This window comes from Monodon monoceros, unplaced genomic scaffold (assembly GCF_005190385.1).
Source record: "Monodon monoceros isolate NGI ecotype Baffin Bay Population unplaced genomic scaffold, NGI_Narwhal_1 Super_Scaffold_14, whole genome shotgun sequence".
NCBI classification, from domain to species: domain Eukaryota; kingdom Metazoa; phylum Chordata; class Mammalia; order Artiodactyla; family Monodontidae; genus Monodon; species Monodon monoceros.
Genome location: NW_021703770.1, coordinates 35,005,107 through 35,020,055, shown reverse-complemented (window position 1 = coordinate 35,020,055; position 14,949 = coordinate 35,005,107). Strand labels below are relative to the sequence as shown.

The 14,949-nt window shown below is 35.8% G+C and overlaps 1 protein-coding gene across 1 annotated transcript in view; it reads right to left on the bottom strand.

Moving 5' to 3' along the window:
- Nucleotides 1-14,949, bottom strand: part of STK3 (serine/threonine kinase 3) — a 324,871-nt gene that overhangs the window by 263,026 nt on the left and 46,896 nt on the right. The window contains exon 2 of the mRNA XM_029222626.1: nucleotides 4,386-4,466. Within this exon, the coding sequence (XP_029078459.1) occupies nucleotides 4,386-4,466 (81 nt within the window). The remainder of the gene's footprint in view (nucleotides 1-4,385; nucleotides 4,467-14,949) is intronic.

Here is a 14,949-nt window from a genome sequence, read left to right as displayed (position 1 = left end):
GGAGGAAAACTGGGAACCACATTTCCCTATTTCCCGTCCCTGAATGGATCCCAGTTAAGAGTTTGACAATGCATGAAATCTAAATGGCAAAAAGTTGAGGAGAAACTATCATTCTCCAAATTTAGCTGTAGCAGACGCATGAGCAGATATAAGATACACAGGGGCTTCCTGCCGAGCTCTGTGATCATCAAGATGCTGCTGCTGCAGACTAAGGTAGTTGGTGGGAGCTTCTCAAAGATTCTTAAGGATTCCAGCAGATCCCAAGCGAGCTTTCTAAGAAACACCACTTGAGTACTCCAGGCTGAGATCTTCAGCACTGGCTTCTCTGACCTTCAGTGACAAAGTCCATAACCTTTGCATCCCTGGCCCTTCCGCAAGTCATTTGAGCCCTAAATTTCATAATAAACTCTTTAAACCCAGAGTACACAGAGTAGCCTTTCTTTTCCTAACCATGTCCTGCTACCAATAGTTTTGGGGAAGGAAATGGTTCTAAGGGAAGGAATCTTAAAGATGGGAATCTTGGATTCGTTTTTTCTTAGATTTGAATACAGTGATGGCTTCAAAACAAGTGACAAACAGAACATTGATAGCCTATGGTATTTAGGGGCAAAACAATTATTTAAATTACTATCCTTACTTGCCTGGAGTCTAGGCAAAGCTTTAGAAGACCATGTATCAACTGAATGTCACAGTGAAAATAAGGGTACAAAGACTGCAGAATGGAATGGCTGCTCCTGCCTACACTGGAAAAGTCATAAAACAATTATAACAAGCTCAGGGCTTAAATTGCCAGCCCAAGACTGAGAGACCCAGAAAACTTCTGAATGCTCCAAAAGAAAGTCGTAATTCTTATATGCCCAGGACTGAGACTTCTGAAACCCAAACTCGAAGTCTAATCTTGCTGGAAGCTGAATTACATTGCAAACTGAATTCACAACATCACCAGGACTACTACGCTAAAGTTAGGTTTTTAACTGTAAAGAAAGGTACCCAGAGAATTGGTATTGGGATATTAACGTAGATTGTTATTAACCTGAATACCTGAAACCCCAACCCCTACCAAGTCTCCCTTGTCAGCAAAAGCAACCCTGTCCCCTAGTCTGAGAAAATTAACCTCATGATGCCTGAAGACTCTCTAAGACCTTACTTGAGGGAACTGCCTTTCAGGGAAATGCAGATCCTTTCCCAGACCACCTCTCATTGTTCCAGACCTATAATTACACTCAAATTCCCACAGACACCAGAGGAATGAATACAAAATCTGACTCAAGAGTACCTACTAGTCACACCAAAAGAGGTGTATGATTTTGTCAGTTTTTATTAGCAGAACCCTAAAGAATATGTGTGGGAAGAAATTCTAAGATTTCCAGGGAGAAAGGAATTTACTTCTAACAGTTGAGAGTGTCCCTAACAGTCTGCTCAGCTAGTTAACTAAAACCCAGCCTCAACAATGGCCCACATTAAGTGAGATGCCAGGGATCCTCATTACACATCAGAGGAAGGGGATCAAAGGCTCAAGTAGATGGAATACTAGAATAGATATCTCACCATGTGACCTGCTGGCCCACCCTCTAAGTATGCTCACTGAGAGAGTCCAGAGAATACTCCCTTTACTGGTGTCACTGAAAGCTGTATAGTGCAGGTCAGAGGTAACAGAGATGCCAACACTGAAATAAGTTCCCTAAATTTAATGGATGTTGGGATCCATTAAGAAGTGAAGTGGCAATGTCTTTCCATCTGAGAAAAGGTGGGCATGGTAATCATAATGGGTAGCAAAGTAAGGCTGAACTACAGTTTTCTTTTTTCATACATCTAGATTTTTTTTTTTTTTTTTTTTTTTTGCGGTACGCGGGCCTCTCACTGTTGTGGCCTCTCCCGCTGCAGAGCACGGGCTCTGGATGTGCAGGCTTAGCGGCCATGGCTCATGGGCCCAGCCACTCCGCGGCATGTGGGATCCTCCCGGACTGGGGCACGAACCCGCATCCCCTGCATCAGCAGGCGGACTCCCAACCACTGCGCCACCAGGGAAGCCCCATACATGTAGATTTTGATTAAAGTTATGCTGGCTTCATAAAAATAACTGCAATTCTTTGTCCCTTAACGACTGGATAAAACTTAGCTGGTACTTTTTTTTTTTTTTTAGTAAAATGAACATAGCATAAAATTCACCATTTGAAACATTTTAAAGTGTACAATTCAACGGCATTTATTGCATTCACAATGTTGTGTAATCCTTACCACCTCTATCTAGTTCCAAATCATTTGGAATCTGCTTTCTGTCTCTATGGGTTTGTCCATTCTGGATACCGCATATAAATGGAATCATATGTGACTTTTTGTATCTGGCTTCTTTCACTGAATATATGATTCAAGGTTCATCCATACTGAGGTATGTATTAGTACTTCATTCTTTTTAATAGCTATATAATATTCCATTGTACAGATATATCACAGTTTGTTTATCCATTCATCAAGTGATGGACATCCCCACATTTGGCTATTGTGAATACTGCTGCTATGAGCTAGTATCTTTTTTTTTTCTTTAAAACATCTTTATTGGACTGTAATTGCTTTACAATGATGTGTTTGTTTCTGCTATATAACAAAGTGAATCAGCTATATGTGTACACATATCATGAGCTGGTATCTTTTTAATTAATAGATATTTAACTGCCTTTCCATCTTTTCTATGGTAATTGATATATCTAAGTTTAAACTTCTTTGGGAGTCAATTCACACAATTCATATTTTGTTATGGAATCATCTACTTCTAGATTTTCCAATGAGTTTTCATAGAGCAGCATTTAGTAGTCTTTTAATTCTTCAAATTGTTTCTTTATCATTGCTTGTATCTTCTTTCTTATTCCAAATCTTCAATTATTTTTGCTCTTTTTTCTTTAGTCAAAGTCAGAACTAGGTTTAACTACTTTAATGACCTGTGCAAAGAAGTATATTTTATATACATGTATTATTTCTAATTTTTTTACTTTCTATTTCATCAATTTCAGCTTTTTAGTTCATGAATTCTCTATTTCTAGTTTCTTCTGCTACATTTTATTATTTTTCTCAGTTCTTTAAATAAGCACTAAGTTATTTTATTTATTTATTTACTAACTTACTTTTTGGTCTTTCTTCTTTAGTAGTAAAGAAATTTAAAACTAAATATGGTCATCTAATTACAGCTTTGCTGGATTCCATAAATATTAGTATGATTTGTTCTCTATTTCACTGTTTTCTAGATAATTTGCAATTTCCTCTTCATAGGTTACCTCAGATTATCTTTCTTAATTTCCAATAAGTGTGGGTTTTATCATATTGTAATTATTTAGTTCTAATTTTAGTAGACTATAATTAGAAATGTAACCTGAAAAATCCCTTTTTTTAGAATTTGTTGGGGTTTTTTTGTTAGTTTTTTTTAATCAGTGGTCCATGAATATACCAAAAAATGGGGGTGGGGGGAGGCAAGAATAGTTATATCAATGTAAGTATAAATACATACCATATATATGGGGTGTGTGTGTGTGTGTGTATATATATATATATATACACACATATACATAATCAAGCTTGTTGATTATAATACTTAATCCCTTTAAGTCCTTTCTCTTTTTTCCTTATTCTGTCCAATTCAGAAAAAGATATATTAAAATCTCTCACATGAATATATTTTTATTAGATTCCCCTAATGTTTCTAATAGCTTTGCTTCAGAAATTTAACTGTCACGGCGACTGACACATATATGTTTCATTATAAGCTGTCTTTTATATCATTACCTAATATCCCTCTTTATTCTTCATTTGAATATTAACCCCTCTTTACTCACTTAAGATCTTTTAACTTTAATTTACCTGATATAAATATTGCCACTCCTGCTTTCTGTTTTTTGGTGTGATTAGTTCTTATCTGATATCTCTAATAGGAAATACCACTATATATCTACCCTTTGTATTACATGGGCATCTTATAAACAGCATATAGCTAGGTTTTGCATTTTAATTAGCCCTAATAATTTGTCTATGAGAGAACTGACATTTAGTGAAAAATGTATTTCACTTTATTCCTTCCAACTTACATTTAGCTTACTACTTTATATTTTTGTTTTCTCTATTTCTTTTTCCCTATTCTTGCTAATCTAAGCTGTTTTAATTGTGTTTTGTGCCTTTTATTATCCTGGAAGTTCTCCTGTACTTTCAGCTTTTCACTATGGAGTGTGATGTTAGCTTGGGCTTGTCATATACGGCCCTTCACTATGTTCAGGTACATTCCCTCTATACTCTTACTACTCAATTCAATCAAATATACTCTAGTGAAAGACTAATCTTACACGGTATTTTATAACTGTTCTGTCATTATCTAAATGCTACTTTCATGTTTTTGTACTTACCCTTCTCCCAGTTTCTCTAGTACATCAAAAACTTCTTCAGGCTGCTTAGTCAAACTGTCTTCACTCAGCTTTTTTAGCTTACTGATGAGAAAAAGAACAGAAAAAATATTTTCCTTAACATCTTTCATAAACTATTTAATTTTACTTTTAAGAGGCAATATACTCAAATGGTTCAAAAATCAATCAATATAAAAAAGTATACAGTATATAGTCTCCTTCCAACCCCTGTTCTTAATCTTCCCAGAAACACCTCAAAGAATAAGCACTTTTATTTGCTTCTTGTGAAACCTTTATACAAATATGAATATATATTTTTATTTCTCCCCCTTTTAACACACAATATAGCATTTTATACACAATGTTTTTTATCCACATTGTTATATATTTTGATGTTTTTACTTGACAACATAAAATCCACGTTGGAGATCTCTACAACATAAATATATAGAAAGCATCCTCATTCTTTTCTTTTTTACATCTACATCCTATTCTGTTGCAAAGATGTAGTATCTCTTACTCTCCGATCCTTTACTTATGGATAGCTAGGTTCCCTTTTGCTAATATAAACAACACTGCAATAAATAAGCTTATACATAAGTCAACTCACACATGTGCCAGCATATCTTTAAGATAAATTCCCAGAAGCGAAACTGCGAGGTCAAGGGAATATATAAACACACACAAATACAGAAGTATATATATTGATAAATAAGCACATATACTGTAAGTATAACCATATGTCATAATATAAATTTAATAACATAAGATCACTATTATAATAACTACATAGTAATTATTAAAATTTTTGATTGATTATATTATGGTATATTTTATCTACTATAATTGTATGTGATATTAATATATATGTATATTAATAGATATTAACAAACTGCCCACCAGGGGGCTTATACGAATTTAATCTCCTACCAGTAATATATGAGAGAGCATCTTTTCCCACAATTCCACCTACATAGTATTGAACCAAATATTTCAGCCAATACATTAGGTGAAAACTTGTAACTCAGAGAAGATTTATTTTGCATTTCTCTTACTATGAGTGAAGTTGAGCATCTTTTAATATAATATAAAACAAATCATCTATTCATGTTCTTTGCTCACTTTTCTCCTGTGTTTTTGGTCCTTTTCTTATCTGTATACAAGGAAAACTGGCTTTCGTTTAGGTTGTACATATTTTCACTTGTATTGACTTCACTTATGAGCTTTTAGTTTTATGGTCTACTTGACTATTTGCCATAGAGAAATGTCTTTTTATTTTGTTTTTTTTTAAAGTTATCCATAGTATGGCATGTGCAGAAATATCTAGAAGCAAGAAATGAGAGGCATTATACATGGTATGTCTGAAAGACCAAAAATAATTCGCTATGAATAAAGTATCATGTATAAAGGACCAAAAATAATTCAGAAAGAATAAAGTAAAAGTGGCCAGGATATATTAAAAAGGGTCAGGTTAAAAAGAGTCTTGTAAACCATGTTAGGAGCTCTATTTTAAAAAGATCACTTCCCCTGTAATCCAGAGGAAGGACATGAAGTAAGCAACAGTAGAGAAGGGAAACCAGTAGGGGATTATTCAAAATATGTATGCAGAGAATATAGTAGTGGCAGTAAGAATGGAGAGAGGATAAGCTAATCAAGATATTAAAGAGGCACAGTCAACAGAAAGTGGTTTTGATTAAATATGGGATGATGCAAGAGAGGAGTTGAGCATATCTCTTAATAAGCCTTTGGCTTAAGCTAATGACTAGATGGCAATGTTATTTACCAAGCCAAAGAACACCAGAAAAAAGTCTGGAGGGGAATAAGATGGGTTTAACTCCTCTCATCCAAATGCAGATTTCCAGCAACCAACTGTATATATGAATACCAGCAGAGATCTGAGTTGGCAATGTCATTTTTGGTGTCACCAGCACACAGATGAAGCCTGAAGACATGAGAAGGGATAAAATCATCAGGAAAATGTCTAAGAAGACGTAAGGGTCAAGAAGAGATCCCAGGAAAACATCAATATTTAGGAAATGAGGTCATGAAGGACAAGAAAGTAGTACTTGACCATTTTCAAATGCTACTGAAAGTTCAAACAACTTAAAGATTTAAAAGTGTCCATTACAGGATTTCCACTTCTGACCGCAAGGAAGTAAGAGGATCCAGAATTATCTGGCTGCTGTAAACAACTAAAAAACTCAGAAAAATATAGGAAGCAACTATTTTCAGACATGAGATATCAGATATTTCAGGACGGAGATCCATGAGAAAAGGGAAAGAAATAAGCCCTACTATCACCCAAGCTTTAGATCTATAGGTTATGTCCAAAATGTAGCACAGGGAGAAGGGAACCCAACAGAGCCCAGCAATTTTGCTGAGTTAAAGAAACAAAGATGGGAGTTTGGGGAGGCAAGGCAAATAAAATGTGCATTATAGAATACCTGTGAGAAAAGAGCTATACAGAGAAACAGGTCCATCAATCTACCTAGGAGCTCCCTTGACTATTTAGCTGAATGCCAACCTGTACATGCTTACAAAAACTCTACAAAACCCAACAAAATCAATTTCCTAAGAGAAAAAAATGACCAGGGAGTTTTAAAAAGAACAACTCCCAGAGGTCACACAAGGCTGAGAATCTTTCCCACCTTCAACAGTTAAGTGAACTCGTAGAATACAAAGGACATTCAGTAGACATCCCAGAACAGCCTTGTTTTAGAAAAGAGACTGCATTACCAAAACATAAACGCTACTTTACTTTAGACTCTCCCAAAAGGAGCTTAAAAACAGGCTTCAAAAGCACTGAGCCAATCTACAAGGTAACAACTGCCTACCAGAATAAGTCTATATAGGCATACCTCATTTTATCATGCTTTGAAAATACTAAGTTTTTTACAAAAGGAAGGTTTGTGGCAACGCTGCACAGAGCAAGACTATTGGCGCCATTTTTCCAACAGCATTTGCTCACTTTGTGTCTCTGTGTCACATTTTGATAATTCTCACAATATTTCAAACTTTTTCATTATTATTATATTTTTATGGTAATCTGTAATCAATGATCTTTGATGTTACCATTGTAATGTGTTTTGGGGTGCCATGAACCATGCCCATATAAGACAATGAACTTAATAAATGTTTTCTGTTCTAACTGCTCCACCAATTGGCCATTCCCCATTTCTCTCCCTTTCCTCAGGCCTCCCTATTCCCTGAGACAAAACAATACTGAAATTAGGCCAATGAATAACGGTACAACAACTTTAAGTGTCCAAGTGAAAAAAGAGTCACATATCTCTCACTTTAAATCAAAAGCTAGAATTGGTTAAGCTTAGTGAAGAAGGCATGTCAAAAGCTGAGAAAGGCCATAAGCCAGGCCTCCTGTGCCAGTTACCCTTTTGAATGCTAAGGAAAAGTTCTTGAAGAAAAGTAAAGGTGCTACTCCAGTGAACACACAAATGATAAGAAAGCAAAACAGCCTTATTGCTGATAGAAAGTTTTAGTGGTCTCAATAGATCAAACCAGCCACAAAATTACCTTAAACCAAAGCTTAATCCAGATCAAAGCCCTAATTCTCTTCAATGCTATAAAGACAGAAAAAGGTAAGGAAGTGGCAAAAGAAAAGCCTGAAGCTAGCAGAGGGTGGTTCATGGATTTTAAGGAAAGAAACCATCTCTATAACGTGAAAGTGAAAGGTGAAGCAGAAAGTGCTCAGGTAGAAGCTGCAGCAAGTTATACAGAAGATTCAGCTAAGATAGTTAATGAAGATGCCTACACTAAACAACAGATTTTCAATGTAGATGAAACAGCCTTGTATTGGAAGAATATACCATCTACAACTTTCATAGCTAAAGAGGAAAAGTCAATGTCTGGTTTCAGAGGACAATGCAGCTGGTGACTCTAAGTTGAAGCCAATGCTCATTTACCAATCTGAAAATCCTAGGGTCCTTAAGAATTATGCTACATCCACTCTGCCTGTGCTCTATAAGTGGAATAATAAAGCCTGGATGACAATACATCTGTTTACAACATGGTTTACTGAATATTTTAAGCCCACTGTTGAGAACTGCTGCTCAGAAAAAAAGATTCCTTTCAAAACATTACTGCTCATTGACAATGCACTTGGTCACCCAAGAGCTTTTATGAAGACGTACAAAGAGAGTAATGTTGTTTTCATGCCTGCTAACTCAACGTCCATCCTGCAGCCCACAAATAACGGAGCAATTTCAACTTTCATTCAAGTCTTATTATTTTAAAAATGTTATTTCATAAGGCTACAGCTGCCACAGATAGTGACTCCTCTGATGGCTCTGGGCAAAGTAAACTGAAAACCTTTTGGAAAGGATTTACTAATCACAAGAACATTCATGATTCAAGGGAAAAGGTCAAAATACCAACATCAATAAGGGTTTGGAAGAAGCTGAATCCAATTCTCATGGATGACTTTGAGGGGTTCAAAACTTCAGTGGAGGAAAATACTGCAGACGTGGTAGAAACAGCAAGAGAACTAGAATTAAAAGTCAAACCTGAAGATGTGACTGAATTGCTGTAATCTCATGATAAAACATTAGCGGATGAGGAGTTGCTCCTCATGGATGAGCAAAGAAAGTAGTTTCTTGAGATAGAATCTACTCCTGATGACAATGCTATCAAGACTGTGAAAATGACAGCAAAGGATGTTAAATATGACATAAACTTAGTTGATGAAACAGCAGGGTTTAAAAGGACTGACTCCAACTTTGAAAGAGGTTATACTGTGGATAAAATGCTATCAAGCAGCACTGCATGCTACAGAGAAATCATTCAGGAAAGAAAGAGTAACTGAAGTGGCAAACTTCACTGTTGTCTTATTTTAAGAAATTGCAACAGCAATGCCAACTTTCAGCAACCATCACCCTCATTAGTCAGCAGACATCAACACTGGGGCAAGACCTTCCAGGAGCAAAACAGATTACATCTAGCTGAAGGCTCAGATGATGGTTAGCACTTTTTAGAAATAAAGTATTTTTCAATTAAGGTATATTACATTGTATTTTAGACAATACTACCGCCCACTTAATAGACAACAGCATAGCTTAAACACAACTTTTTTGTGCACTGGAAAACCAAAAAATTTGTGTGATTCACTTTGTTGCAATGTTTGCTTTATTGCAGTTGTCTGGAACTGGACCTGCAGTATCTCTGAAGTATGCCTGCAACTCCTTAAACAAACAAAACTCAGCCTTAACAATGTAAAAATTTATAATGCCAAGAATTCAATCAAAAGAAGCAAGAAGAACTAAAAACCCACAGACTGTGGGAAAAACCACATTCACAGAAAGATAGACAAGATGAAAACGCACAGGGTGATGTACCAGATAAAGGAAAAAGACAAACCCCAGAAAAACAACTAAATGAAGTGGAGATAGGAAACCTTAAGAAAAACAATTCAGAATAATGATAATGAAGATGATCCAGGACCTCGGAAAAAGAATGAAGGAAAAGATTGAGAAGATGCAAGAAATGTTTAACAAAGAACGAGAAGAATTAAGGAACACATAGAAGAATTAAAGAACAAACAAACAGAGAAGAACAATACAATAACTGAAATGAAAAATGCACTAGAAGAAATCAAAAGCAGAATAACTGAGGCAAAAGAACAGATAAGTGACCTGGAAGACAGAATGGTGGAACTCACTGCCATGGAACAGAATAAAGAAAAAACAAAGGAAAGAAATGAAAACAGCCTAAGAGACCGCTGGGGCAAAATTAAATGCAACAACATTCGCATTATAGGGGTCGCAGAAGGAGAAGAGAGAAAGGACCTGACAAAATATTTGAAGAGATTATAGTAGAAAACTTCCCTAACATGGGAAAGGAAATAGCCGACCAAGTGCAGGAAGCTCACAGAAATGCCAGGCAGGATAAACCCAAGGAGGAACATGCCGAGACACATATTAAAAACATTGACAAAAATTAAAAACAAAGAAAAATTATTGAAAGCAACAAGGGAAAAATGACAAATAGCATACAAGGGAAGACCCATAAGGGTAACAGCTGATTTCTCAGCAGAAGCTCTACAAACCAGAGGAAGTGGCATGAGATATTTAAAGTGATGAAAGAGAAAAACCGACAACCAAGATTACCCTACCCGGCAAGGATCTCATTCAGATTCAACAGAGAAATCAAAAGCTTTACAGGCAAGCAAAAGCTAGGAGAACTCAGCACCACCAAACCAGCTCTACAAAAAAATCTAAAGGAACTTCTCTAAGTGGGAAACACAAGAAAAGAAAAGAACCTATAAAAACAATTAAGAAAATGGTAATAGGAACATACATATCAATAATTACCTTAAATGTGAATGGATTAAATGCTCCAACCAAAAGACAAAGGTTTGCTGAATGGATACAAAAACAAGACCCATATATATGCTGTCTACAAGAGACCCACTTCACACCTAGGGACACATACAGACTGAAAGTGACGGGAAGGAAAAAGATATTCCATGCAAAAGGAAATCAAAAGAAAGCTGGAGAAGCAATACTCGTATCAGATAAAATAGACTTTAAAATAAAGAATGTTACAAGACACAAGGAAGGACACTACATAACGATCAAGGGATCCATCCAAGAGTAAGATATAACAATTATAAATATATATGCACCAACACAGGAGCACCTCAATACATAAGCCAACTGCTAACAGTTATAAAAGTGGAAATTGACAGTAACACAATAATAGTGGGGGACTGTAACACCTCACTTAAACCAATGGACAGATCATCCAAACAAAAAATTAATAAGGAAACACAAGCTTTAAATGACACAATACACCACATAGACTTAATTGTTATTTATAGGACATTCCATCCAAAATCAGCAGATGACACTTTCTTCTCAAGTGCACATGGAACATTCTCCAAGACAGATCACATCTTGGGTCAAAAATAAAGCCTCAGTAAATGTAAGAAAACCAAAATCCTATCAAGCATCTTTCCTGACCACAACACTATGAGATTAGAAATAAATTACAGGGAAAAAAACGTAAAAAATACAAACACATGGAGGCTAAACAATACGTTACTAAATAATCAAGAGATCACTGAAGAAATCAAAAAATACCTAGAGACAAATGACAATGAAAACATGATAATCCAAAACCTATGGGATGCAGCAAAAGCAGTTCTAAGAGGGAAGTGTATAGCAATACAAGCCTACATCAAGAAACAAGAAAAATCTCAAATAAATAATCTAACCTTACACCTAAAGCAACTAGAGAAAGAAGAACAAAAAAAAACCCAAAGTTAGTAGAAGTAAAGAAATCATAATGATCAGAGCAGAAATAAATGAAATAGAAACAAAGAAAACAATAGCAAAGATCAATAACACTAAAAGCTGGTTCTTTGACAAGATAAACAAAATTGATAAACCATTAGCCAGACTCATCAAGAAAAGGAGGGAGAGGACTCAAATCAACAAAATGAGAAAAGAAAAAGGAGAAGTTACAACAGGCACTGCAGAAATACAAAGCATCCTAAGAGACTACTTCAAGCAACTCTATGCCAATAAAATGCACAACCTGGAAGAAATGGACAAATGCTTAGAAAAGTATATCTTTCCAAGACTGAACCAGCAAGAAAAAGAAAATATGAACAGACCAATCACAAGGAATGAAATTGAAACTGTGATTAAAGATCTTTCAACAAACAAAAGTCCAGGACCAGATGGCTTCACAGGAGAATTCTATCAAACATTTAGTGAAGAGCTAACACCCATCCTTCTCAAACTCTTCCAAAAAACTGCAGAGGTAGGAACACTAGCAAACTCATTCTATGAGGCCACCATCACCCTGATACCAAAACCAGACAAAGATACTACAAAAAAAGAAATTACCAACAAATATCACTAATGAACATACATGCAAAAATCCTCAACAAAATACTAGCAAACAGAAACCAACAACACATTAAAAGGATCATACACCATGATTAAGTGGGATTTACCTCACGGATGCAAGGATTCTTCAATATATGCGAATCAATCAATGTGATACACCATATTAACAAACTGAAGAAGGAAAACCATATCATCATTTCAATAGATGCAGAAAAAGCTTGCAACAAAATTCAACACCCATTTACGATAAAAGTTCTCCAGAAAGTGGGCAGAGGGGGAACCTACCTCAACATAATGAAGGCCATATAAGACAAACCCACAGCAAACATCAGTCTCAACTGTGAAAAACTGAAAGCATTTCCTCTAAAATCAGGAACAAGACAAGGATGTCCACTCTCACCACTATTACTGAACATAGTTTTGGAAGTCCTAGCCATGGCAATCAGAGAAGAAAAAGAAATAAAAGGAATACAAACTAGAAAAGAAGAAGTAAAACTGTCACTGTTTGCAGATGACATAATACACAGAGAATCCTAAATATGCTACCAGAAAACTGCTAGGGCTAATCAATGAATTTGGTAAAGTTGCAGGATACAAAATTAATGCACAGAAATCTCTTGCATTCCTACACACAAATTATGAAAAATCTGAAAGAAAAATTGAGGAAACACGCTCATTTATCACTGCAACAAAAAGAATAAAATACCTAGGAATACACCTACCTAGGGAGACAAAAGACCTGTGTGCAGAAAAATGTAGACACTGATGAAAGAAATTAAAGATGAATCAAACAGATGAAGAGATATACCAAGTTCTTGGATTGGAAGAAACAATATTGTGAAAATGACTATGACTATACTACCCAAAGCAATCTACACGTTCAATGCAATCCCTATCAAATTACCAGTGGCATTTTTTACAGAACTAGAACAAAAAATCTTAAAATGTGTATGAAGACACAAAAGACCCCAAATAGCTAAAGCAGTCTTGATGGAAAAAAATGGAGCTGAAGGAATCAGACTCCCTGACTTCAGACTATACTACAAAGCTACAGTAATCAAGACAGTATGGTACTGGCACAAAAACAGAAATATAGATCAATGGAACTGGATAGAAAGCCCAGAGATAAACCCACGCACCTATGGTCAACTAATCTATGGCAAAGGAGGGAAGCATACACAACGAAGAAAAGACAGTCTCTTCAATAAGTGGTGCTGGGGAAACTGGACGGCTACATGTAAAAAATGAAATTAGAACACTCCCTAACGCCATACACAAAAACAAATTCAAAATGGATTAGAGACCTAAATGTTAGACCAGACACTATAAAACCCTTAGAGGAAACATAGGAAGAACACTCTGACATAAATCACAGCAAGATCTTTTTTGATCCACCTTCTAGAGTAATGGAAATCAAAACAAAAATAAACAGATGGGACCTAATGAAACTTAAAAGCTTTTGCACAGCAAAGGAAACTACAAACAAGATGAAAAGACAACACTGAGATGGGGGAAAATATTTGCAAATGAATCAACAAAGAATTAATCTCCAAAATATATAAACAACTCATGCAGCTCAATACTAAAAAAACAAACAACCCAATCCAAAAATGGGCAGAAGACCTAAATAGATATTTCTCCAAAGAAGACATACAGATGGCCAAGAAGCACATGAAAAGCTGCTCAACATCATTAATTATTAGAGAAATGCAAATCAAAACTACAATGGGGTATCACCTCACACCAGTTAAAATGGGCATCATCAGAAAATTTACAAGCAACAAATGCTGGAGAGGGTGTGGAGAAAAGGGGACCCTCTTGCACTGCTGGTGGGAATGTAAATTGATACAGCCACGATGGAGAACAGTATGGAGGTTCCTTAAAAAACTAAAATTAGAAGTACCACATGACCCAGCAATCACACTACTGGGCATATACCCAGAGAAAACCATAATTCAAAAAGACACAAGCACCCCAACGTTCATTGCAGCACTATTTACAACAGCCAGATCATGGAAGCAACCTAAATGCCCATCGACAGAGGAATGGATAAAGAAGATGTGGTACATATATACAATGGAACATTACTCAGCCATAAAAAGGAACGAAATTGGGTCATTTGTAGAGATGTCTATTGATCTAGAGACTGTCATACAGAGTGAAGTAAGTCAGAAAGAGAAAAACAAATATCATATATTAACGCATATATGTGGAACGTAGGAAAATGGTACAGATGAACCAGTTTGCTGGGCAGAAATTGAGACACTGATGTAGAGAACAAACGTAAGGACACCAACGGAGGAAAGTGGCTGGGGGGGATGGTGGTGTGATGATTTGGGAGATTGGGATTGACATATACTAATACGTATAAAATGGATAAGTAATAAGATCCTGCTCTATAAATAAATAAATAAAATTCAAAAATTCAGAAAAAAAAAAGAAAATTGGTGCCCGTAAACTTGCTCCACGCAAGGTTGCCGCAAACCTTCAATTTGTTAAAAAAAAAAAAAAAATGCAGTATGTGTGAAACACAATAAAATGCAGTATGCCTGTAATGTCTTCCATTAGGTGCTATTTTCTTAGAAAACTAATGACCTATACAGGGAGGAATTGGGAGAACTTACCAGGAAGAGATTGCATCTTTAAAGAGAGCCCTTGCACAGCATTTACTTTGTATCCAGACAACACTCCAGACAATG